Source organism: Magnolia sinica, chromosome 15, assembly GCF_029962835.1.
Source record: "Magnolia sinica isolate HGM2019 chromosome 15, MsV1, whole genome shotgun sequence".
NCBI classification, from domain to species: domain Eukaryota; kingdom Viridiplantae; phylum Streptophyta; class Magnoliopsida; order Magnoliales; family Magnoliaceae; genus Magnolia; species Magnolia sinica.
Genome location: NC_080587.1, coordinates 75408258 through 75434534, shown reverse-complemented (window position 1 = coordinate 75434534; position 26277 = coordinate 75408258). Strand labels below are relative to the sequence as shown.

At 40.1% G+C, this 26277-nt stretch overlaps 3 protein-coding genes across 11 annotated transcripts in view; all 3 read left to right on the top strand.

The window, feature by feature from the left end:
* The first annotated feature begins 7015 nt into the window (after positions 1–7015).
* LOC131227781 (peroxisomal (S)-2-hydroxyacid oxidase GLO4-like) lies at positions 7016–24157 on the top strand. Of its 2 annotated transcripts, XM_058223600.1 has the most exons (12): positions 7016–7151; positions 9198–9346; positions 9632–9756; positions 9840–9886; positions 12096–12173; positions 13199–13323; positions 14195–14252; positions 15278–15340; positions 16903–16972; positions 17115–17215; positions 18180–18284; positions 23606–24157. In XM_058223600.1, exons 2-12 carry the CDS (start codon positions 9204–9206, stop codon positions 23783–23785), a joined length of 1095 nt encoding a protein of 364 aa, XP_058079583.1. In that variant the 5' UTR covers positions 7016–7151; positions 9198–9203; the 3' UTR covers positions 23786–24157. The 2 variants fall into 2 exon arrangements, with proteins under 2 accessions (XP_058079583.1, XP_058079584.1); XM_058223601.1 differs by lacking the exons at positions 13199–13323; positions 14195–14252.
* The window catches only part of LOC131227779 (peroxisomal (S)-2-hydroxyacid oxidase GLO4-like), a 44106-nt gene continuing 24845 nt past the window's right edge, over positions 7017–26277 (top strand). For all 6 annotated transcript variants that reach the window (XM_058223596.1, XM_058223595.1, XM_058223599.1 and 3 more), the window contains exon 1: positions 7017–7151. The gene's annotated coding sequence lies outside the window, so the exon portion shown is untranslated. The remainder of the gene's footprint in view (positions 7152–26277) is intronic.
* Positions 7036–26277, top strand: part of LOC131227778 (peroxisomal (S)-2-hydroxyacid oxidase GLO4-like) — a 60180-nt gene continuing 40938 nt past the window's right edge. For all 3 annotated transcript variants that reach the window (XM_058223593.1, XM_058223592.1, XM_058223590.1), the window contains exon 1: positions 7036–7151. The gene's annotated coding sequence lies outside the window, so the exon portion shown is untranslated. The remainder of the gene's footprint in view (positions 7152–26277) is intronic.

Here is a 26277-nt window from a genome sequence, read left to right as displayed (position 1 = left end):
TACTCTTACTCCGGTGGTAGGCTCCCGAGAGTTTCAACACCTGGTTGAGGGTTCGAGTACCCATAGGTGGTGAAATTCCACTGCGGCGTGAGTGTGTGGTGGTGTGCGTGCGTGTGCTTATCATATCCGCACCGTTTAATCAGTTGGCGAGAACATTTAAGATCTTGATCCCCAAAATTAGTGATACCCAAATCTGAAGTGACGTCACCACATTCTGTGGGCCCTACCATGATGTATGTGTTGTATCCACATCGTCCATCATTTTAGGGCATGAGCCAAAGAATGAGGTAGATCCAAAGCTCAAGTGGACCCCATCACAGAAAACAGTGGGGATTTAATGCCTACCATTAAAAATTTCTTTGGGCCATAAAAATTTTCGATCTAGCTGATACTTGTGTTTTCCATTTGTTAACTTATAAACAGGTTTAGATCTATAATAAATATCATGGTGGGCTTAGAAAGATTTCAATGGCTGGCATCATTATTCTCACTGTTTTCGAGTCCACCTGAACTTTGGATCTTCCTGGTGCTTTGCATTATGACCTAAAATGACCTCTCAAAATGGATGGACAATGATACATGATGTGGAGTAGGTTGCAGACACTTTCATGTCCAAGATTGATTAGAGAAGGCGCGATCGGAGGCAAAAGTCATCAAGACCATCGGAACTTTAAAACAGACATATCTCACAAACCGAAATGACTTACTTAACGTACCATGTATGATTTTGGAATAGGACGAGCTACTTTACCCAACCAACCCAGCTACTTTAGCTATAGTTGAAGTCCTAAACTTATTCCAAGTCTTGGTATCCTTATTTAAAAGGGGTTGTAGACTCATTTATTTCAGCTATCAATATTCAACAAATTTATTTCGACTTTTTAGAATTATTTTTAGTTTCTATTTTTTGGTTTCAGTTTCTGTGAGGAGTCCAAAGAAGCTATGTGGATTTGAAGTAATGATCCCCCTAAGGAAGATGGTGATTGACCTCATCACTTTCATCCCTGCGTCATTACAACACATATATCATAATGGAGCCCACATAATGTGGTCACATCACTTTAGTAGTGATACTTGCCATTGTTGGGTTCAGTAGGTAAGTTCTTACTTTGGGGGTGGAATACACGTCTCCCTCCTTATCCCGAAAAAAAAAAAAAAAAGACCAAAAAGTAGTGTTCAAATGCACATCAACCAGCAAAAAGTCCAAGAAATATTGCTCAAATACACATAAATCCACTCCCATTTCTTTATTTATTTTATTTTATTAATGCACCCATTACACATTGCTTCTGTCATGGAATGTAACCTTTTTTTGGGAGGAGTTATTAAAAGGTTTTTCTGACTGTACTCTTCACTTGTAAGCCATCCACCCTTTTCTTCAAATCCAAACTTACTTTACCAAACAAAGCCTCTGCTGTAAGGTCGCACTTTTCTGGACAAAAACGCCCTTGGTTTAGGTGGCACCGTGTAGCCGATGGCTACGAATTATAACCGTAGCCATTGGCCAGCACTCCACTCTAGAGTCATTATGTTTTCCAATGGCTACGGTTATAACTGTAGCCATAGCTTACGCGGTTCCCCTCCAACTATATCATTTTATTTATTTGATATATATCATTAAAATGACCATTGAAAAAATAAGAAGAAGAATAAAAGTAAGATATTACATGAAATAAAATTTACAAAGAGTAAAATAGAGGTGATTATATATATGAGAAATGGTATTATGAGGTCCACCCCACGAGAACTTCCCATGAGGTTGAGCTGTGTGGGCCCCACCGTGATGTGTGTCAAATATCAACACCATGAATTTGATGGGTCTCATTTAGGTTATGGGATATCCCAAAAATCAGCAGTATATGAAACTTATGTGGGCCATACCATCTAAAACCATGTAAAGGCATTCCTAAAACATATATAAGTGAAAGAAATTCACTGCGAATTGAATGTAATTCACCACAAAGTTAAGGAAATTGACTGCGAAGTGTCAGAAATTGATCGCGAAGTGAAGGAAATTGACCGTGAAGTGTAAGAAATTGACCGCGGAGTAGATTAATTGAATGGAATTCACTACGAAATGAGTGAAATTCATCACGAAGTGAAGGAAATTCACCGGGAAGTAAATAAAGTAAATGTATTGACCACAAAGTAAAGGGAATTCACCACGAAGTGATGGAAATTCACCGCGAAGTAGATGAATTGAATGGAATTCACTGTGAAATGAGTGAAAATCATCGCAAAGTGAATGTAATTGACCATGAAGTAAAGGATATTGACCGCAAAGTATATGAATTAATGGAATTCACTGCGAAATGAGCGAAATTTATTGCGAAATGAGTGAAATTCATCGCAAAGTGAATGCAATTGACTGCGAAGTGAAGGAAATTCACGGCGAAGTAGATGAATTGAATGAAATTCACCGCGAAGTGAAAGAAATTGACCGTGAAGTGAAGGAAATTGACCGCGAAGTGGATGAATTGAATGAAATTCACCGCGAAATGAGTGAAATTCACTACGAAGTGAATGAAATTGACCGCGAAGTGAATGAAATTAACCACAAACTGATTGAAATTGACCGCGAAGTGAATAAAATGGATTTTCGACCATCAACCTGATGAAATCTTGAAAAATAACTAGGTTGGTTGGCTAAAGTAGCTTCTCCTACCCCAAAATCATATATGGTACATCAAGTAACTCATTCTGGTTTGGGAGATATGCTTGTTAAATGAATAAAAAGTGAGAAAAATATTTTTATATGCTTATATATACATATTTACATAAATATGTATTAGAGAAAAATGTAGGGGGGAAAAAAATTTCTCTTTGTAAAAAAAAATATAAAAATAAAAATAAATAAAATAAATAAATAAATGGACAGACTACCATGGCACTACCGCTGCATGTAACATGAAGTGGATTGGTTAGTGCAAGTTTTGTGGGTCTTATCATGAGGTATGTGTTATATCCAAACCATCCATCCATTTGGCGAGCTCATATTAAGGTTTGAGATGAAAAATAAGATAGATCTAACTATCAAGTGGACCACACTGTAAAAAGCTGCGGGGGATTGAACGTCTACCATTGAAACCCTTTTAGGGGTCATAGGAGTTTTGGATCAATATGAAATTTGTTTTTCCTCTTCATCCAGGTCTTTGTGACCTTATGAATAGATTGGATTTATGGTAGGCCCTACGAAATTTTTGATGATGAAAATCAATTTCCCCGCTATTTGTGGTGTGGTCTAGTTGATCTTTGGATATGATTTTTTTTTTTTTTTTTAAAGCTCTGAAATGATCTCAAAATATGGATGAACTTGTGGATATAATAAATACATAACTGTGGGGCCCATGTAACTTTGATCTCTTTTGAACCGTTGGTACAACTCGGAGTTCAAGGAGCATCAGCGCTCGTCTTTGCACACCAACCAATCCGCTTCGGAAAGGAAGGCATGGGTATTTTAAATGTTGGTGGGCCCTGCACCTATTGGAATAATTTTGAGGGGCCCCACACATATTGAATTGTTTGTTGGGCCCCACACCGATTGAAAGTTTTGGTAGGCCCCACACATATTAAAACAAGTCTCTCTCTCTCTCTCTCTCTCCCTCCCAGGATTAGATAAAGTTGCTAAGAGCTACTTACCATTATGAAAAAAAAGTTACTAATAGATTTCTTTAATGGTCCCTTGATTGACTGCGTAGTGAAGGAAATTCACCGCAAATGAATTTGACCACGAAGTGAATAAAGTAATGGAATTGACTGTGAAATGAATGGAATTCAGCGCGAAGTGAAGGAAATTGACCACGAGATGAGTGGAATTCACCACGTAGTGAAGGGAATTCACCGTGAAGTGAATGGAATTCACCGCGAAGTGAATGAAGTGGATGGAATTAACTGCGAAATGAACGAAATTCATAGCGAAGTGAATGGAATTCACCGCAAAGTGAAGGAAATTGACCGCGAAGTGAATGGAATTGATCGTGAAGTGAATGGAATTGACCGCGAAGTGAAGGGGATTCACCACGAAGTGAAGGAAATTGACTGCGAGATGAAAGAAATTCACTACGAAGTGAATGAAATTTATCGTGAAATGAGTGAAATTCACGGCGAAGTAAAGGACATTGACCAAGAAGTGAAGGAAATTTACCACGAAGTAGATGAAATTAATTAATACATGAACAAATCACCATTCATAATAAAATCACTATTAACAAGATATCATCTTATACAAATTTACAACAAAATATACAAGATATCATTTACAACAAATTACATCATTTCACCTTGAATGTTTTACAAGATATCATTTATAACAGATTACAACATTTCATAAAATTGCAGGGATGTATTCCACTCAGTTCACAGTGATTTTCACTCACTTCGCATTCATTTTCTCTCACTTTTAGGTTAGGTTCACTCACTTCGCAATAAATTTCACCCACTTCTCGGTTCTAAAGTGATTGAAATTAACCGCGAAGTGAGTGAACTTGACTGCAAAGCGAGTGAAATTGACTGCAAAATGAGTAAAATTTGACCACGAATTGAGTGAACTGACCGATGAGTCGGTCATATTTGAGTGAAAATAATGGATAAATGTGTAAAATTTACCGAGAAGTGAATGAAATTGACCAAGAAATTCATTAAATTTACCGCGAAACATCGCAAATTGATCATTCACTTCTTGAAGTTGACAATAAAATGCATGAAATTGATTGAGTAGTGCATGAAATTGACCGATAAATTCAATAAATTGATCGAGAACTTCATGAAATTTACTGTGAAACTTTGTTAAATTGACCACGAACTTCTTGAAGTTCATGAATAACCGCGTGAAATTAACTTAGAAGTGTATGAAATTGACTGCAAACTTCTAGGTAAATTCTTCAAATTTTAAACATCCTTACCTCCCACAGCTACCATATCAGTGAAATCTGTGTTCGAGAAGAATAAGAGTACATTGATATGAAACAAGATCTTTGGAGAAAAGCTTTCAAGATTTCATGTTTATCAATGTATCCATGTCCTCTCAGAAAAAAAATGAAGATAGCTTTGTGTAGGATGGAAGATGAAAGATATAATGTCATAGTAGAATGGCAATACTACGTGGAGATTTAATGAAGAAATTGAGTGAAAAGAAGAAATATGCATGATAGAGATGAGTTTGGATGTGGTCCGTATGGCAGGGGAGTATTCGTGGAAGCTACGTATGGAAGGGCTTTGTAAGGTGCGTGGCTCAAAAGTGAGGATGGAAGGGCTTTCTAAGGTGCGTGGCTCAACAGTGAGGAGCGCCTGTTAGTACACACCATGTGTGTACACACACTCCATGTTAGCCACCCCCACTAGGGATCGATACCAAGACCTCAAGTGATGAAACGGGGTATCTCCACTCAGTCTACCAGTTGAGGATCTGGGTGTAATATATTTTATTTTTTTTTACACACGCACACACGCCCCACACACTCGGTTATTAATACTTGTCTGAAACTTGATATACAGGCACCCAGAACCTACCACGTGGCATGCACTAACTCAAACTAAACCGTTTAAACTATGGAACCCACTGTCTGCAAGTGACAAAACCAAAATAGTATAATTTGAAGAATCGAAACCTCTGATTTCCGGACAGTTGTATGTTGAAATAAGACCATTGGATACTATTTATTTTCAACCGTCCAATAAATGTCTCCCAATCTAATATTAATATAACAAAATAATATTATTTTTTGCTTATTTTATACATATAAAATTTATCTCATAATATTGACAGTTTAATTTTGCTTATTTATATTCCAAATATGCAATTTATAAGTGCCTGCGTATCGCCATCACACTCTACTAGAGTATCATTTTTTTTTTAAAAAAAACTTTCTTTTTATTTTATTTTTTGAGTTTGAGCATTGTGATGATACAAGCTCTAGTGATATGCACGTTACACAGGCATTTAGCTACATCCACGCGCGTGTGCCAATTAGTTAATGTTGACGCCACACATGTGCCACCATGCACATTGACAAGATCCGGTCGATTCATCAGTCTTACTATTGTTTAGATTCTCAGATATCATATTTTTTACCTTTCAGGTGGGCAATAATTTAAGAAAAAAATGTATGGCTGGAAAGGGCTTACCTAAAGTTTTCATACCCGTCCAACTGTTTCTAAAATCACATCCCACTTTTTGAATGGACCAGATTTATTTTGGTTACTTAAAATGTTCGAGGTCAGGAGCACCTGGTGAACGGTATAGATACTACACCTGTAGGCCACGGTGGCACATGTGGTGGCGTGTACACGAGCTACATTGTACACGCGTGTGGGCTTAGCTCAAACTAAAGCGAGGCAAATGGAACAGGTAGCACGGTGGATCCCTGACTGTGGGGCCCACCTTGATGTATGATCCTTACATCCACTCCGTCCTTACGTTTTTAAAGCTCATTTTAGTAAAAAATAAAAAACATAAATAATATCCAACTCTCAGGTGGACCACACCACAGGAAACAGTGGTGATTGTATACTCACCATTAAAAAATTATTGGAGGACTAATGGAATGTATATTTTCCATCCAAACTTTTGATAAGGTCAAAAATACCAAGATGAAGGGACGACATAAATATCATATTGATCCAAAACTTTTGTGGCCCAAAAAAAGTTTTTAATGGTCAATCACTACTGTTTCCTGTGGTGTGGTCCATCTAAAATATGGATCTTCTTCATTTTTTGGTTCACACCCTAAAATGATCTGTGAAAAAGGATGGACAGCGTAGATGTAACTCACATGCATCAAAGTGGCCCCCACTATCAGGGATCCACCCACCTCTGGTCTACGGAGATCCACCGAAGCCGAGCCCATTCCTAACCAGCTCGAATTAGTAAAAACAGTTAACGGCTTTAATTCAAGACGGAAAGGTGGGAGAAAGGGACGGATACGACTGTCGTGTCTTCTGATTTTTGAATCATGGACCATCAATAGCAGATCCTATTACATGAACGGTTCCGATTGAACATCTGCCTTCAACTTGTACGGCGGGAGGTAGCTCTACCATATAATAGTAGATTCGTCTCAATCGTATCATATCTCCTTTTCTCTTACAAATATCAAGACCCTCGCCTGGCATCTTGATAGGAGAAAAGTGGCCCATTTCTTCTTCAATCAAAGGTAAGATCTCCCTCTCTTTTTGGTCCATCTATTTCCAATGGAGGGTTTAAATTGTATGTATTTAGCTTTATTTTCTCAACCATTGGGGGGTTTAAAGTCATTTTTATGTATGATGGTTTCAAATTGTTGGGTGGATAAGTTTCAACTTCGGGGTTGAGATTTGAGGGCTGTTCTCGCGTGGGGCCCACTGTAGTGAACGTATGACATCTAACCTTTTCATCAGTGTCTCCACACGTGAAAATTAGATGCCTCAAATACCACGCCGATCCAACCATCTTGTGGGCCACTAAGGAGATTTTTGGATGGTTGTCCATTGATTCCTTTGGCGTGGCCCACCTAATGATTTTTAGGGCTTATGTTTTAGGACATCCAATCATCATGGCTGGGATTATGAAATTTACGGATTGGATGGAATATGAACAAAACGGTGGGGCTAATCCAAGAAAAAAATGGACAACCACCCAAAAATATCCAAAACATATGGTGGCTCACTTGATGGTTGGATCTTCCTGATTTTTGGAGCGTGTAACTTTCACGGTGGGGCGACCCTGATGGACAGTTTGGATGTCATCCAAACCTCGGTCGGCCCCAGTCCCAGCACTTGTAGAATAAGGCTATTGTACGAGGAGTTGTAGGGGAACCGACATCTAGGAAGAAGAGGGAGCGGATTAGGTGAGACCCCTGAGTGTGAGGTCCACTGTGATGTATGTGACTACATCCACGCCGTCCATCCGAATTGAAAGCTCATTTTAAGGCGTGATTAAAAATAAAAAAGCAGTTCCAAATCTCAGATGGACCATAGTACAGGAAAATTAAAAACTTCTTGTGGACCACAAAAGCTTTGGATCAAGATGATATTTGTGCGGTCTCTTCATGTGGGTGTTTGTGACCTTATCAACGGGTTGGATGTCAAATAAACATTCTGGTGGAATCCACGAAGTTTTTAATGGTGGGATTCAATAACGGTTGTTTCCTGTGGTGTGGTCCACCTAATATTTGAGTCAGCTTTATTTTTGGAATCATTCTCTAAAATGAGCTTTCAAAATGGTTCGACAGTGTGGATTTAAGGAATAGACATTACTGTGGGCCTCACAGTCTGGGGTCCCACTCACGTGGGTGGATCCGGGGTCTCACCTAATCCGAATATCCGATAGACACGTGCTGGAGATTCTGAGACGCAGAACAGGGACGCGGATTTCTTGCTAAAGGCTTTCGCAGGAAGTTCCTGCGCAAGGATGCAAGGTGGGGCCTGCCGAAATGTTTGTGAGAAATCCACCCCGTCCATCAGTTTTTCGAGATTATTTTAGGATGTCCAACTAAAAATGGGATGGATAAAACACTCAAGTGGGCCACAAAATAGGAAACAGTGGAAATTCAGTGAGCACCATTGAAGCATTCTTTCGACCATAAAAGTTTTGTATCAGGTTATATTTTCAGTGTTTTCACTTAATCCAGTTGTGAATGATCTCATAAATAGTTTGGATAAGCGTATAAACATCAGGGTGGAGCCTAGGAAGGTTTCAACCGTAGGAATTTCTTTCCCCAATTTTTCCTCTCGTGTGACCCACTTGAATTTTGTATCCATCTCATTTTTGGTCTGATGTTCTAAAATGATCTCTCAAAACAGATGGACAGAATGGATTTCTCACATACATTTCAGTGGGCCCCACCCAGCATCCTTGCACAGAAAATCTGCGTGGCCCATAGCTTTTTGTTCCAATCGGGTCCTGGGCCTGAATCTCAGAGTCATATTTCAATGGAGGGCTGCGGGCCCAGACCCGTTCCTATAAATCCAGTCATGTAATGACAGTAACTGTATTAACGAGAATGACACTAGTGTATGAAATTTTAAGACTCAGCTATTCATCCCAACTCGTTCGGTCCGAGTTGAGTCACGACCCGCCCGAGTTGGGGTGACTCGAACCAGATCGTCTCAGGCTGAGTCTGAGTCGACCGAATCAACCAGGACGAGTCTCATCTGACTCAACTCAGACTCTAGCCGGAGTAATTAATCCATGAATGTACATGATGGGAAGAGATGAACAGGAAGAAATGGCGGGTGACCCGGTTAATATCAATGAGTTCCAAGAACTAGCCCGGCAAGCTCTGCCCAAGATGTACTACGACTACTACAGCGGAGGAGCTGGGGACGAGCTTTCCTTGAAGGAGAATGTTGAAGCATTTCAAAGAATCACGTACTGCTAATATCTTACCATTGTTGGATAGTCAGTTTGTACAAGTGGAGCCCGGTTATGCGATCTGGACTGTTAATCTAATGGCCATCAATATTGGTGGACCATTCCAAAGAACTTCCTTGATCAGACAATCCAAACCATCCATTCAGGAAGTATTGCTATGGTCTACATTTATTTGAAAAGAGGCCAAAGATTGGTTGGCTAGTACTTCATGTTCCAATCCAGATTGCAGAACTGTGGCCCCCAGTTTTATGAAACTGATCATATGTATGCATGGATTTTCAGGTTTCAGCCAAGGATTCTTGTAGATGTGAACAATGTAGATGTTTCATCGTTGATATTGGGGTACAATGTTTCAGCCCCGATCATGGTCGCCCCGACCGGAATGCATAAACTGGCCCACCATGAAGGTTTGAATCCAGAGTTCTGATTTCAATGGTGTGGATTTCATGTGTGATTCTGATTTTCTGATTGCGGTTTTATCTTGTGTTAGGAGAGGTCGCCACTGCTAGAGCTGCTGCAGCATGTAACACCATTATGGTATCAAAATCTTACATTCTCTGGCTTCTTTATCTGACCATGTCCAGCAATCTGGACCGTTGATCTGGTGAGCTACAATTAAAATCCACAAGTGGCCTGAAGGAAATGTAGCTGTGAACTGGAAAAAAAAAAAAAAGGAAGAAGAGAGCAACTGTCCACATGCAGTGGGTGAACCCCACTATGATTGGATTGTCAAATTTGTGCAAACACTGCCATTTATCCATGTGATGGCCCGCTAGATGATCGGTTGCGAAAAGGGTCATGGTAGCATGTTCTGTTGTGAGTCCCTCCTCATGCAGAGGTGGTACCCACATGTCTGAGCTCAAGTAACCTATTTTTTACCACGTGTGCGGGGGTATTTTGGCCCAATAAAGTAAAAGGTGAAAATGGCCTTTTGCTTAGAGAGAGTTCTAGCAACATTTTGGGGTTTTTCTTTCTTGGCGAAAAAGAGGAGAAAGACTAAGAGAGAAGGGTTTTGTAGAAGGAGAAGATTAAGAGCCTTCTACCATTGAAATTTTCGTATTTGGGTTCGTGAGGGTCCATCCACAACTTCGGTTTATTCGATTGTCTTCTAGAAGGGTCGTGTTGGGGGTTTTCTACAATCCTTAGTTGGTGAGAAATTCCTTTCTTTCAATGTTGCTTGTAATCTTCCTTTGAGTGATGTAGTTGGGACTTGGGATATCCAAGAGTGGTCTCTTGATGATTGTACTTCCATTATTTCTATTATAGTAGATTTTTGCCAACTTTGATGATTTATTAATTGTGCTGCATGGACTTGTACGCACCTGTAGAAGGGGTTGGGGCAAAACCGAAAGATATAACCGATGATGAATAGAAGAAAGTAGATCAGAAAGCTGATGGGTTTATTTGGCAATGATTGGACGATAACATCTTTCGTTATGTGTCTATAGAAACTTCGACATAATCACTTTAGAAGAAATTGAAATGGTTGTATGAGAGGAAGACAATGAGAAATAAGGCTTTCTTGATTAGAAAGCTTGTAAATTTGAAGCATAAGAAAGTCCACATTAGGGTACATGCTTACATTTGTGGGGCGAGCAGTGTTATAGCAGTCTAAGTTACAAAAATGTGTGGCTTTTTCTTGTACAGAAACTGAGTGTTGTAGTGACAGAAGCTTGTTAGGAAATGTTGTTGAAGAAGAGGTTCTTTCAAGAACTTGGCTTTATGCAAGATAATTATATTGTTTATTGTGACAGTCAGAGTGTTATCCACCTCAGTAAAAATATAAGTCTCCATTCTAAGTCTAAGCAAAGAGATGTAAAGTATCATCGGATTTGGGATGCTCTTGAAGAAAAGTTGCTATAACTTAAGGAGATTCATATCGGCAAGAATGACTTGAATATGATGACCAAGGCCTTATGTACAGAAAAGCATGAGTTTTGCAGAAGCATGGCGGGTTTGGGCATGGTGGAGCTGGTGGAGCCCTCCTCATGAGTTGAGAAAGGGAGATTGGTGGGGGTCCCTCATGTGGAGGTGAGACCTGCGTGTGGGCTAAAGTAACCTGTTTTTCACCACATGTGTGGGGATATTTTGGTCTTTCGGCCAAGCAAAGTAATGGGTGAAAAGGACCTTTTTCTTAGAGAGAGTTCTAGCAATATTTTGAGGGTTTTCTTTCTTGAAGAAAAATAAGAGAAAGAAGGAGAGAGAAGGGTTTTGTAGAAGAAAAAGATTAAGAGCCATCTATTTCCGAAATATTTGCATCCGAGTTCGTGAGGGTCCATTCATAATATCGGTTTCTTCAATTGTCTTCTCCAAGGGTTGTATTGGAAATTTTCTACAATCCATAGTTGGTGAGAAATTCATTTCTTTCATTGTTGCTTATAATCCACCTTTGGGTGATGTAGTTGAGAAATCCAAGAAAGGACTTTTGATGATCATACTTCCATTATTTTATTATAGTGGGTTTGTGGTCTTTGGATGATTGTACTTCCAGTATTTTATTATAGTGGATTTATGCTAGACTTGGTCCCATGGTTTTTCCTTCACATCAAAAGGTTTTCCATGTAAAAATCTCGGTGTCTCTTGCACTCTACATGTTTGATGATTTGCTTGCTTATGTTGGAAGTAATTATCATCCATTAATCACTTATATTGTTAATCCCATTGATTTGCACATAGAAGGGAAAGATGTGTGGTTTCCCAACATGTTCTCGTATGTGATATGGTGTTAGAGTTGTTCTGTTTCCAGGTGCTATCATTTGGATCTAGTTGCACAATTGAGGAGGTTGCTTCCAGCTGCAATGCAATTCGTTTCTACCAGTTATATGTATGCTTCTATTTCTTACCATTATTGAATTCCTAATATATTCAAATTTCATGCCACGTTTGGATGTTTGGATGTCCAATTGATCAAATTGCGGTAACCCAATTCACTAAATGGCAAATAACCAAAGTGGGGCCAGCCACAACTTGATTTGTGATGACTAATGATAGGGTCGCCCTCCAAATTGCATTTACAACTGTTTCAAATGTAGGTTGTGGGGGTTTCGTTGTCATCATGAGTAGAAAGAATTGCAATTCAGTTCAATCCAGATGTCTTTTTAGGTAGCCTAATATATTCAAATTTCATGTCACGTTTGGATGTCCAATTAATCAAGTTGTGATAACCTATTCACCAAAGAGCAAATGATAAAAGTGGTGCTGGCCACACTTGGTTCATAAGTATAGAGTAACCTTCCAAATTGCATTTACAACTGTTTCAAATGCAACTTGCGGTGGTTTCATTGTCATCATGAGTTCAATGAATTGCAATACAATTCAATTGAGATCCAAACATGTCTTTCGTTAGCCTATTATTTTAAATTTCATGTTGCATTTGGATGTCGAATCGATCATATTGCAATTACTCAGTTCACTAAAGAGCAAATGACAAAAGTGGGGCTGGCTGCACTTGATTCATGATTATGGACTAGCCCTCCAAATTGCATTTACAGCTGTTTCAAGCATTGTCATCATGAATTGCAATTCAGTTCAATTGAGCATCCAAACACGTCTTTGGTTAGCCTAATATTTCAAATTTCATTTTTCATTTGGATGTTGAATCAATCATATTGCAATAACCCAATTCACTAAAGAGCAGATGACAAAAGTGGGGCCGGTTGCACTTGATTCATGATTATGGACTAGCCCTCCAAATTGTTTTTACAACTGTTTCAAATTAAGCTTGTGGTGGTTTCATTGGCATCATGAATAGAACGAATAGCAATTCAGTTCAATTGTGCATCCAAACATGTCTTGGTTAGCTCAACTCTTAAGTACTCATTTAGTTGTTTGGCATCCCTCTAAGAGTAGGTATGCCAAAGACGAGATGTTTCAGCAACGTTAGTACAGAGAGCCGAACGGAATGGATTCAAGGCTATCGTTCTCACCGCCGACACTCCAAAGCTCGGCTGGAGGGAAAGGGACATAAGGAATAAGTGAGAACTCTCTGATATCTATTGTTTTCAATCTCTCTCTCTATTTTTTTTTCTGTAGAGAGACGGCGAGGCAATTTGTGAGGACATGTGCCAACACTGCCTGGTACACGTGCAGGATCCAGACCACTCATCTTGTGGTGCTGCCTTGAACATTCCCTGGGCAAAAAAATCTCAGTAAAGTTCATTGGTCAGGCAGTACCCCTGTATATTGAATATAGACGCTTGGTCGTCTTTTTTTTTTTTTTTTTTTTTCTAACCCTCCATTTTTCTCATCCATGTGTGGGGTTACCTGATTTTTGGGCCAGCGCATGTTCATGGTGGTCCCCACCTCATTAGTCATATGTGCCGCGGATTCATACACACATGCCACATTGGCATGTTGTGCGGATTGCCACCTCAATTTCTCCTTGAGAAAGTCATCCTCTGGCTTCTCTTTTCTGTTACTAAATTCGTTGCAAATAACTGATTGGTTGTTCTCCTGCCTGAGATTTCGTGGCAAACTAACAAATTTCAAAACCCAAATTGAAGTTACATTTTCTCAAAGTATAGTGTACTCTATTTTTTGGTTTGTACAAGTCCGTCCCATGGTCTAGTAATCCAGATCATCGATATAATGGTTCCAAAGGTGATGGACCATGCCACAGAAACGTCCCAATTAGGAAGATCTTGGTTATCCAATGTTTGGCCCTTCTACAATTGAATGTGGACTTTCTATATGCAGTCCACCGATCAAAGGGCTAGAATTGCCTGATCAAGAGAAAATTTTGGGCCCATCAAGTCAATGGTATGGATCACTCAGCAATGGGCGCTATCGAATTGGAAATGTTTCACTAGTGGTGATCAGAGAGTTTTACATTGATCCCCTTTGCAGATTGGTTGTGCCTATGTCAAAGAATCTCAAAGGCCTCTTATCGGTGGAAGTCAATTCTGTGAGTAGAATGCATGCTCTAAGGGTGTGTTTGGTTGATGTAAATATCATGAAATTTCATGGTTAATCAGTCTAATTCGTTGCAGAATTTCATGATATTTTGTGATATTTGGTGCAACCAAACACATCCATCATGATTGTTGGTTATCAAGACTATTTTCAATCCTTAACTAAAATGAGATGAACTTATTTAAGTGGGCATCCAAACAGGCCTTGTGTGTGTGTGTGTGTGTGTGTGTGTGTGTGTTCAGGGCACACACACGTAATCGGGATGTCCCGTATATATATAAAGAATTTTAGCTGTTGAAAATGATGAAGTGCTCTTGAAAATGTGTTGTCATTCATATCTAGATTGAAAGTTTGTAGTGAAAAGCCTTATTCCTGTAGTGTGCTCGAAGAAGTTTTCAATGCTCGAAGTCAAATTCCCACTGTTTCCTGTAGTGTGGTCCACTTGAGCTTTGGATATATCTCGTTTTTTTGGACCATTTTTTAAAATGATCTGGCAAAATGGATGGACAGTGTGGATCTGACACATACATCATGGTGGGGACTACAGAAGTTGCACACGTTGAAACTTTGGTTGCTATGCCAGAGACTCTTGAACTCCTCTCCCCATACTTCTCTCCTTGGTGTGCAAATAGCCCACCAGTGCATAGGAGAAAATCTCTCAATATCCCTCTCTCTCTCTCTCTCTCTCTCTCTCTCTCAGAGAGAGAGAGAGAGAGAGAATTTTAGCTGTTGAAAACAATGCAATACTCTTGAAAATGTTCTGCCATTCATATCTAGATTGAAAGTTTGTAACGAAGAGCCTTTTTTTATTTTTATTTTTATTTTTTTACACAATCAGCAGTATGGATCACGGAAGTTGGACCACACCCAATTACTGATTCCTATTGATTGCTTCGTCTTCGATGTTAGGACTAGAAGTGATCAGAACTCCGTTTTCTTCTAACGAAATGATAAGGGGTTGAACAATAGTGCTGAATTTGCTACTCACTTTTTTCTTTTTTCTTTTGGTAAATACAGGAAGGAGGCTCGAAGTTTGAAGCCTTTATATCACAGACCATGGATTCTTCTTTGAGTTGGAAGGTATTTACTGATCGATGATGTTCTTTTCTGGAATAAACAGTTTGGATGCTACCCATTTTTCATTTTTCATTTGGGGTGAGTTAGGCCTTGCTTGTCCACTTATCTCGCATATGTTAAAATATGAGATGTTTTTGAAAATCTGAACCGTTCAAAAGCCTCACTGTCACAAAAAACATGTAGGCATTAAATTTGAGGCCAGTTGGATACTTGAGTGGGTCACAATCTCATATTTATTCCAGCAGTCAGTATGTGAACCCTTGTGAGAGAAAAATGCATTAAACTACAATTTTAGTGCCATCCAAACATACCCTTACATTCCAATGTGCCATTGCCATTAGCAAGAAATAGGCATTGACTAACTTACCTTTGAGGGGCATGTTTGGGTGCCACATAAGATGAGCTCCATCTCATTTTAGTGAACATCAATTATGCATTGGAGATCATAGATCAGGGTGCATTTGGTTGCACCAAATATCGTGAGAGTTTTGATTGGCGCCCAAACGGTCCCTAAGGCATGGATTGGTCAATCTCTTTATCATCTATCTTTTTTTTTTTCTTTTTTCTTTTTTAAATGCACTTTCATTTCTGTTGATGGCTCCTGTTGCGAACCAATGAATTAATGTGTGTTTCGATGTCAGATCTACTTCTTTTCTACATTTCGTTTTGAGAAATTCACTATTTGGGCTACTTTTGTTATTTTCAATTCTGGTAGGAGCTGTTTTTCATCCCCAAATAATGAGTGGCGAAGGTTTAATGTTCTCTGATCTTAATTTGGACAAAAATGCATCCAATCTTTCATCATTTAAAATCCACCCAAACAGGCCCTTTTATATGTGCGCGCATGTGTGCCCGTGTGCGTATGGTTTTGCTAAGGTCCCCACCGTAATGGGGCCGCTAGCAACATGCCCAAATATTTTGAATGCCACGTGGGATGCCCATTCATCGATTTGGATGGTTCATTCAGTAGTACTGTTGGGAGAAATCCATGCTGCAAGAATGATGCTTATCAGATGATCCGAGTGGGGCCAATTTGTTACAACCATCATTTATGAGCCATAGATTGGTTAGAATAAACAGACCAAAATGCTATTTTGGAATCATAAGCAATACAAAGCGGGATCTGTCTACTAGATGTTTCAGATGATTAGACCTATTTTGTTTCTCTGCTCAATCTTAACTGTCCATTTCCATGCTATTCATCGGATGCTTGGAATCACCTGATGGGAAATTTTGTATGAAAGGATGAAGTACTGCAAACGTTTCCACAAAAATTGTGGTGCATATGGCCTTTATGGGCCTCACCATGATGTATTGATGACATCCACTCCAACCCTTACGCATGCCCTCCCATGTTTGGCCTTGGGCCCAAAAATCATGCCAATCCATGATTTAGGTGGGCCATACCAAAGGGAACACTGGAGAAGGCATGTTGTCCCCCTCCCAACTGTTCCTGCTTGTGTTGCCTACCTGAGTCATGGATTGAATGAAAACAGGCAAGAAAGATATTATCTTCGAATCAACTCTCATGTTCTTGTCGATTTATAGTGGCATAATCTTTTCAGGACATCGGATGGTTGAAATCTATAACGAGCTTGCCGATTCTTATCAAGGGTGTGCTAACTGCAGAAGATGGTAAGTTGATGCTGTCCATTTCGTAGTAGATTTCATAGTAGAAATGTTCAACTGGTTTTTGAGTTTTGACTGGCTACGAAAGAACGAAACTTTGTTCATGGCCGAGTGGGCAAGTTGGCAATTTTCTCTGCTGATTTTGCAGCTAGAATGGCGGTCGACGCTGGTGTATCTGGGGTGATTGTATCAAACCATGGTGCTCGCCAGCTTGATTATGCGCCAGCTTCGATATCTGTTCTTGAAGAGGTGATGATTTGCTTGTAGTAACTGAAAAAACCGATGGCTCTTAACGAGTCTTGCTAATCACACATGCATGCACCAGTGTGGTGAACATCCAAGCTTTTCTTCAGGTGGGCCCTGCTGTGCACATAGTATAAATACCCTGGCCTGAAAATGAGGTGGACCAGGCTACAGAACAAATGAACGGCTAGAGAGCTTGTTTGAGCCACCTTCCATTTGTTTTGTATCCTGGCCCACCTCATGAGTGGACAGTGGATATAGAACTTCCGGCAATCTTCCATCTATATGCGCGCACACATGAGAGAGAGAGAGAGAGAGGGGTCTCACATTATGACAGTTGGATTGTCCAATCTATCAACTGGAACTGTCCATTAGGCCTAGAACATATTTCAATGGTCGTCATCCAATCCATTTCTAAGTTGGCCTTATTATTTTGGTAGCCATCCGCTGCCAACCCATCGATAGGATGGTTAGGATTGCCTGATGGAAGTGATTCTTTAGAACCATCTGCAGTCCATGATTGGTCCCAATAATAGAGAAACTTTGAGTTGTTGATTGAACCTATTTCTCCATAAATGATCTTGATAGGATCCTTGCTCTTGCTCGGGTGGTAGACTCTTAGGAGTTTCAACACCCAATCAAGGGTTCGAGTATCCATAGGTGGTGAAATCCCACTACGGCGTGAGTGTGTGGGGGGGTGTGTGCGTGTGTTAAAAAAAATAAAAATAAATCTTGATTGTCTATTTTTATAGGCTATTGTTTTGACGGTTGGAGTCATCCGATCGATGTAATTTTTGCATGGTAGCCCATGAAGTGTGTGCTAGACCTAACTGAGAACCCAAATTGATTGATTGTACTCTCCAAGTGTTTGGATGCAACTAGGAGTACTATAACTTATGGGATGAGTAATCAATCCATGCTTTGAAAGCATATAGTCAGCTTATATGGTTTTGACACGTTGAGATGGCAGGTGGTTAAAGCTGTAGAAGGAAGAGTTCCCGTTCTCCTTGATGGAGGAGTCCGGCGCGGAACGGATGTTTTCAAGGCCTTGGCTCTTGGAGCCCAAGCTGTTATGGTAAGTGTTACATTACATTTCCTTACATACACGTAATGCTCAATGGATTTATAGATTGTCGTTGGTTCGCTAGTCCGAATCCATTACAAAGCTCTCTATGTACATTGTTCTTAAGTGTATCTGAGTGCATGTAAGTACGTTGTGCTTACATGAACTTAACACACTTACGTTACTATACAAAGTTTTGTTAGCTAGATCCAATATGATTGTTTCTACTTTAACCTTAATGCACAAATCAATGTGTAGGGCCCACCATGATGTTTCCATGACGTCCAATCCTTCCTTCATGTGCACCCTGTTAGACAGGTTGAAACATACCTTGTATAGCTAGCATACCTTATATAGTTGGTTTTCCATAGGTAGATGATTCTGAAACATGTAATCTCTATATATTCAACCCCTTTGGGTTGTCTCAAATACACAAAAAGCTTTCAGCTCGTCTCGGTTTACATGTTATAATCCGGTTTCTCGTCGTGTTCGGGTTTCACGACATGTTGTTTTTCTTGAGCACATTGCTTTTCATTCATCTCTTCCTCCTCCGCACACTCCCAACTCTCCTGGTCTAACTGCCTTTCCAGAAATTCCGTTTGCCTCAAGTACTCTCCCTCGTCCGTTGCAGGTTTACTCACGTCGATCACGTACAGATCCACCACCTATTACTCAACCCGAACCTACTGTACCCGTTGCTGATCCCGAACTTACCTCGATTCGTCGTTCCGCTCGTGAACATCGAGCGCCTGTCATTAGAGCGTTAAGTCCATGCTTTAAGCACCCTTTTCGGTCCAGGCTCGTACATACACTCTGCATTATAAACACGATTAATCAGGCCATTAAGCGGTATCATGTGTGTAAATCTATGTAATAAATGGGTCTGATATACAATATTTAACCCTCAACAGCTAATTGGTAGCAAATGGATTTATTCGGTCAAACTCAAGTCTGATGGATCATTGGATCGATATAAGGCTCGACTTGTCGCTCAGGGATACAAACAAGAATACGAAATTGATTATGATGAGACTTTCGCTCTTGTGGCCAAGATGAAAACTGTTCGTACTCTTCTGGCTATATCTTCTGTTCGCTCATGGCCACTCGCTCAGATGGATGTGAAAAATGTCTTTCTTTATGAAGATCTTCAAGAAACCGTGTATTTGAAACCTCCTCCTGGCTCCTTAATCCCTGACAATAAGGTATGTCGCCTAAAGAAAGCCATGTACGGCCTCAAACAAGCACCTCGGGCATGGTTCCAACGCTTTCACGATGTTGTTACGGGTGCTGGCTTTACTCAAAGTGGTCATGACCCATCCTTATTTTTGCGCATCACTGCTCACGGAATTGTCATTGTTCTGGTCTATATTGACGACCTCCTACTGACTGGTAGCGATACTGCTGGCATCTCGGCTTTAAAGGAAGTTTTGCAATCCTCCTTCAAGATGAAAGACCTCGGCCATCTCACATACTTTCTTGGGCTTGAAATCTCACGTTCTAAACGTGGGATCCTGGTCAGCCAGCGTAAATATGCCAAGGATCTTCTCGCTTTGGCATCATTGACAGATCAGAAAACAGTTCAGACTCCCTTAGAACTTAACATTCATTATGGCCGCGACGATGGTGATCTACTTGCACAGCCCGACTTATACCGTCGTTTGGTTGGGAGTCTGGTTTACTTAACTATGACTCGCCCTGATATTGCTTTCTCTGTTCAACCAATTTGTTTTCGCTCCTCGGACTCTTCATATGATTGCGGTGTTACGCATCATACAGAACTACGTGGAACTCTAGATCGATCACGTTCTTCTCCTCCACGGCGACTCTAGACCTTCGTGCTTATTCGGATGCCGATTGGGTGGTTGCGCTCTCACACGAAGATCTACCACCAGCTCGTGTTTTTCTCGGCACTTCTCTCATCTCTTGGAAGTGTAAGAAGCGTGCCACTGTTTCCAAATCAAGCACAGAAGCCGAGCGATGTCTGCTGCGTGTAGTGAGCTTGTTTGGTTACGTGGACTTCTTTCCGACTTGGGCATTCCTGTGCAGAATCCTACTCCACTCCATGTTGATAATCTCAGTGCCATTCAGATTGCCTCTAACCCAGTTTTTCATGAACGGACGAAGCATATTGAAGTTGACTGTCACTTTATCCGTGAGAAATTTCAGTCTGGGCTCATTTCTCTACCACATGTTGCATCCCATGATCAGATTGCAGACATTTTCACCAAGTCCTTAACTTCTGCACGTCACTCATTTCTCGTTGGCAAACTATTACTTGTCGATGACCCGCATTAGTTTGAGGGGGGATGTTAGACAGGCTGAAACATACCTTGTATAGCTAGCATACCTTATATAGTTGGTTTTCCATAGGTAGATGATTCTGATTTTATTTCTTTCCTTGTATAGATGCTGTAATCTTTATATATTCAACCTCTTTGGGTTGTCTCAAATACACAAAAAGCTTTCAGCTCGTCTCGGTTTACACACCCACTCTTTCTTCTCCTTGGATCCTAAAAATCAGGTCGATTCAAAATTTAGGTGGGCTAAGCCTAGTGATTTAAATAGTTACTCTAGGTAGCATGTAATTCAAGGTATTAACAACTGTTACGTGACAGTAATGGCCATAACCGTTACGTGTTGTAGGGTTGAAGTGGTCGTAACAGCGGTTACAGAAAAAACTGCCCATAATGGTTCCCTAATGGTCTCAAAACATGTTTTTTCCAAGGAAAAAAAGAGAGGCTAAAACAGTGATATGGGCTATTACGGGCAACATTACAGTTATGGAACACATTGGTGTAGCTTACACCACACAACGCAACTTGGCCTTAACACTACATAGCTCATGAAAATAGCTAAAGTTGTGTGTAACTTACACTTAGGGGGCGTTTGGATCTTAAGTTACTCGAGATAAGCTACTTATGCTACCAGTAGCTTATCTTGGTTTCTCCATATCGAGGAGATAAGCATGTTTGGCACACAACATACTTATCAACCAAAAAGTAGGCATGTTTGGTTTCCAACAACACAAGTATTTATCCCTCAAGTATGCTTGGTCTCCTTTACATCCACTGTCTATCATGTTGGGCCAACCTTTGATGTGGACCGTTCATTGTGTGGGTCCACCTGAGACTGGAGTTCTTACAATTTTGGGTTGTACCATAAAGTGAGCAGGCAAGAAAAGGAAAAGAAAGAAAAAGGAATGGCGAGCTTGGTCACACAACACATACAACAACATGGGCCCAGGGGGGTTTCAACGGTGTGGGTTTAAATTTTTATTGTTTTTCTGTTGTGGGGTCCACTCACTAGAACCCGGGAGTGTTTCAACGGTAGAGATTCTATCCTCATGTTTTTCTGTTGGTGGGTCCTACTTAATTAGCTCGGATGGCAAACACATTACAGTGGGTCCCGGCTATGGGCACCATTTCAGTGGACCGTAGGGTGGTTGCAGTGGTGGGCATCACATAAATAAGAAAATAGATGGATGGCATGGATATACAACACATACAGAGAGGTGGTCTATCAGGGCACGTGGAACTGTGGGTGTCATTGCTTCCCTGTTGCTGGTGGTGGGGTTAATTTGATGGACAGTGTGGATTCCTCGAAATCATAGTGGGTCCCACTGTCTTATGTGGTGGGACCCACACTCAAAAGGATCTGACGAAAGGGGTGGACAGTGATGATTTAACACATATGGCAAGGTGCTACTCCAGAGAGAGGTTTCATTAGTAGGTGCTGTTGGGATATGGAGTTTGGAAAACTATTTAGACAAAATAAATTTAAATTGAAAATAAGAGAAAACTTATTGATTTATAAAAGTCGAGGCATAACGTGAGTCACTCGGCTTGAAATTGAATTTGCTCCCCTTCGACAGTGTCTCAAGTGCAACAGGTTTCTAGAGCAATCGACCTCCAGTATACAACGATTATGACCCTGTCTCAGCGATGCACTCACTTACATGGGCTCGACCACTTATAGTCTTAATCCGAACTAGAAAATACTTAAACTATATTTTTAACGTAAAACAAACTTTTTATTACACACTAAAATAGATGAGAAAAGTCTATTCATAGATTTTGTGAAGATACCCTTTAAAGGTATAGAGACATCCTTTGAAAAACGGTTGTGATTATTGGGTTTAAACCCAATTGGTGTGACTATTAAGCTTAAAAAGATACAACTTTTCAAAACAAAATATGAAAGAATGCAATCTTTCAGACTTGACACATTCATAGGGCACATGCGCACCTATGGCCACGGCCACTGCCTGTCCCGACGGATATTTTGAAACACTAAATTATTTTAAAATAATTTAAAATACAACAGGTGCTTGGTCACCACTGTTTGCAGATGGTGGGGCCCACGTCTGATATTTAAATCTGCCACAGTTTGGGCCTGAAAGTGGATGGACGGTGTGGGCATCACACATGTCAGTGGGGTCCACAAACTGGTGGCCCATTGATGATACATTAAGCTGGTGTTAGTGTTCACGTCAATCGGGTCTATATGCCCAGCAACAGGTTGGGTTGCAATCAAAATGCTGTGTCACCAACAAAAATACAGGAAATAATTTACTTTTGGAAGGAAAAAACACCAATTGAAATAAATAAGTTACTTTTTCTTAAAAGCCACTTATTTAAGTTAAATGACCAAACTAAGTTAATTAAAAAAATAACTTATTAACTTACATAAGTTAAAAAAGTTACTTATTTGGTAGAATCCAAACATGCCTACATGATAATTTACATATGTTTAGACACTACATGACTAACGTTACAAGTTATTTTTATTATTAACATTAAAATCAATTGATGTTTTCAACGATTTGTTATATTTTTCTATTTTTAATAAAAAAAAAATAGTTGTCATTCAATGCTTTTAATAAAAACAATATAAGTAAAAGTATTAAATCAGTTTCATTACTCTTTCCTTACCTTTATGCACAATCATTGCCCTTTTCCATTATGTTGCGTTTGGTTGCACCAAATATCATGAACTTTTGTTAAATTCCATTCGGAATATCATAACATTGGTGCAAATGCAACTAAGCCCAACCTTCATTGAAATTTAGGAGTACATGCTATGTGGATTATGAGTGAGGGATGTAAAGAAAAACATCACGGTGGGCCCCACACCTAGATTTGTAGGTTAAGCTTAACCTAGAAACATTTGCATTGGATCCAGATATGGCCCTTGTTGGAAGATATGATTCTTCCAATTTTAAATTTTCATGGATCAATTCAAATCCGCGTGACTCCGGATTGATGGCCAAGGATACGTGGGCAATAAACCTTTTTTTATTCTTTCATTTTTCCGACTTTCACTCATGACTGCAGGTTGGGCGGCCAGTGATCTACGGCCTAGCGGCAAAGGGAGAATATGGCGTGAAGCGGGTCTTAGAAATGTTGAGGGATGAGCTTGAGCTGACCATGGCACTTAATGGATGCTGCTGTGTGAAGGATATTACTAGGAGCTATGTACGAACAGAAGGCGACCGGTTGAGATCCTTGCTTTGATGTTGTGGGTGAAGGAATCAGACAATAAGCAATTAAAAGATGTGGGTCCCTCAATTCCTTGAATTAAATTTGGAACCGTTGAGTATGTGACCGGAGCGGCCCACTTAAGTTTTATAATGGGTCCCGGTTTTCGAACTGAATCGGAGTTCATGTGAGCATACTTTTCATTCGGGACTCAAAAACTACATAGAATTGTAATGCTAAGCTTGCTATGTATGTAGATATATTAGAAGAATTGTAATAGAACAGGACTGGGTTTTTGTGGGGTTTGGATTGAGATGAGACGGTGGGCCGCTGATCATTGTAACCGTCGTGTAATCTCATACGCTGAAATTGAGAAACCTGATTGTTATCGGGTGGTTGGCATAACCATTTAGACCGTCTTTGGATGCGCAAGTGTATTGCGAAAATCCAATTTAGCCCATGAGGAATGACAAAGATTAATGATGTTTCCTTGTATTCATGATAAGTGCACTTGAAGGTGGCAGTGAGCCAGCCGACTTGCCTGGCCTGATGATCTGGCGCAGGGAGGGATGTGATGAGGTTGATCACCATCTTCCTCAAGGGGGTAACTACTCCGAATCCATGGAGCTCTTTGGACTCCTTGGGGGATAACTACTCTGAATCCACAGAGCACTCTGGACTCCTCGAGCTTCCTCGAATTCATAAGAGATAAAAGCATGAATAATTTCTAATTAATTTGAAATAACTTGATTGATGATAAAAATGAAATTACAACTTTTTAAATAAGAAACTCAAACTTATAGGACAGAGTTTTAGACTTAAGACTCCAACTCAAACACTCTAAAAATGTGATTTACTATAAATAGTAAACATACTATTTATAGACAACCTTTGTTTCTACTAGACTTCATTGTTGTTGGCCAGTGAGTGTCCAATTTGGCCCAACCACGTTAAACTCCTTCAATGTTGGGCAGACTTCTACAACTTAAAGGATCATAAGTTATACTTGAATTAAAACTTACCATTTGTAGTAAAAATGAAACTAAATAGGATTTTTGACGGGTTGGTTGGCTTAAGTAAGTTCTCCTACCCCAAAATCATATATAATATTTTGAAAAACTCATTCCAATTTACGAGATAAGTTTGATTTAAGGTTCTGATAGTCGGATCATTTCTGCCTCCAATTAGGCCTTCTCTGGTCTGTCTTTGCAATGAAATTGTCTGCAACCTGCTCTACATCACGACAGACCCAACTTTGGACTAGCTTGTGCTTGTTAGCTTGGCCAATGGTCTCGCCTTGGGCTTAGGTTGAAGTCATTTTAGCTTGTTGGGCCCAACCTGGCCCACCTCACCCAACTTCATATGTATACCTTGTACTGGCAACCCATGCATTATGAATGAAGACCATTGATTTTGTTCCTCTAGGCATCTATTTCGTTTTGCTTATGTGGCCCACTTGATCAATGGACAGATTAGGTGTGGAAAATGTGGATTTTATTAATTTTTGGGCGGGTTGGGTCTGGCTATGAAAATTTTGGGTGGGCTTGCGCTTGTTGTGGTTATGGCTGTCCACGAACCGAGTTAGCTCGGTTAGCTCGCTCGACTCCACTCGAAAAAGCTCAATTCGACTCGGTTCGAAACTGAGTTTGAGCCGATTCATGCTGATTTTTTGAGCTCGATAAAATTTCGAACCAAGTTCGAGCTTGGCCGAGCTCGACTCAACTCGGATCAAACCTTAACTCGAATCAAACTAGTTTGGTGACTCAGTTACTTTGATATTGATGTTGCTCACCAAGTATTTGATGAAATGACTCAACGAAGTGTTGCTGGTGCAAGGAAGGTATGTATATGAAAGAAATACCTTTTTTTATTTTTTATTTTTTATTTTTTTATTTTGACCTTGCTTACAAGGTATTTGATAAAATACCTGTAAAACTGTTGTGTTGTTTTGTATACAGTGAGAATTTGAATGTATAGTCCATGTGTTTGTGAAAATGTTACACAGGTGAACTCGGCTCAATCTTAGCTCGAACTTAACTCGAACTAGCCCGAGCTACTGATCGAACCGAACTAAGCTACCCCGTCAGGCTCGAGGACTGAGTTGGAGCTGGGGTCAGCTAGTGATCAAGTCGAGTCGAGCTTGCTTGGCACAAACTCGACTCGACTCGACTCGTGGTCTAAATGTGGGCTTGGGCCTTGGGCCTTAAGTCTCAGCCCTAGACAGGCCCATTGCTACACAGAGCTCCATGAAACCAAGCACATGTGCAAGTTAGATAATGCACATGCCGCCATAAACACATGTATGAAGGCAAAAAACAAAAATCAGCTTGATCCAAAACTTTTGTAGCCCCAAGAAGTTTTTTACGGTGAGAGTTCAATCACCACTGTATGGCCCACTTGAGATTTTAGTCTACCTCATTTTTGAATTCATACCATAAAATTATCCGGAAAAATGGATGGACGGCATGGATGAGACACATACGTCATGTGGGTCCTTACTCTTACCCGGGTGGTAGACTCCCAGGAGT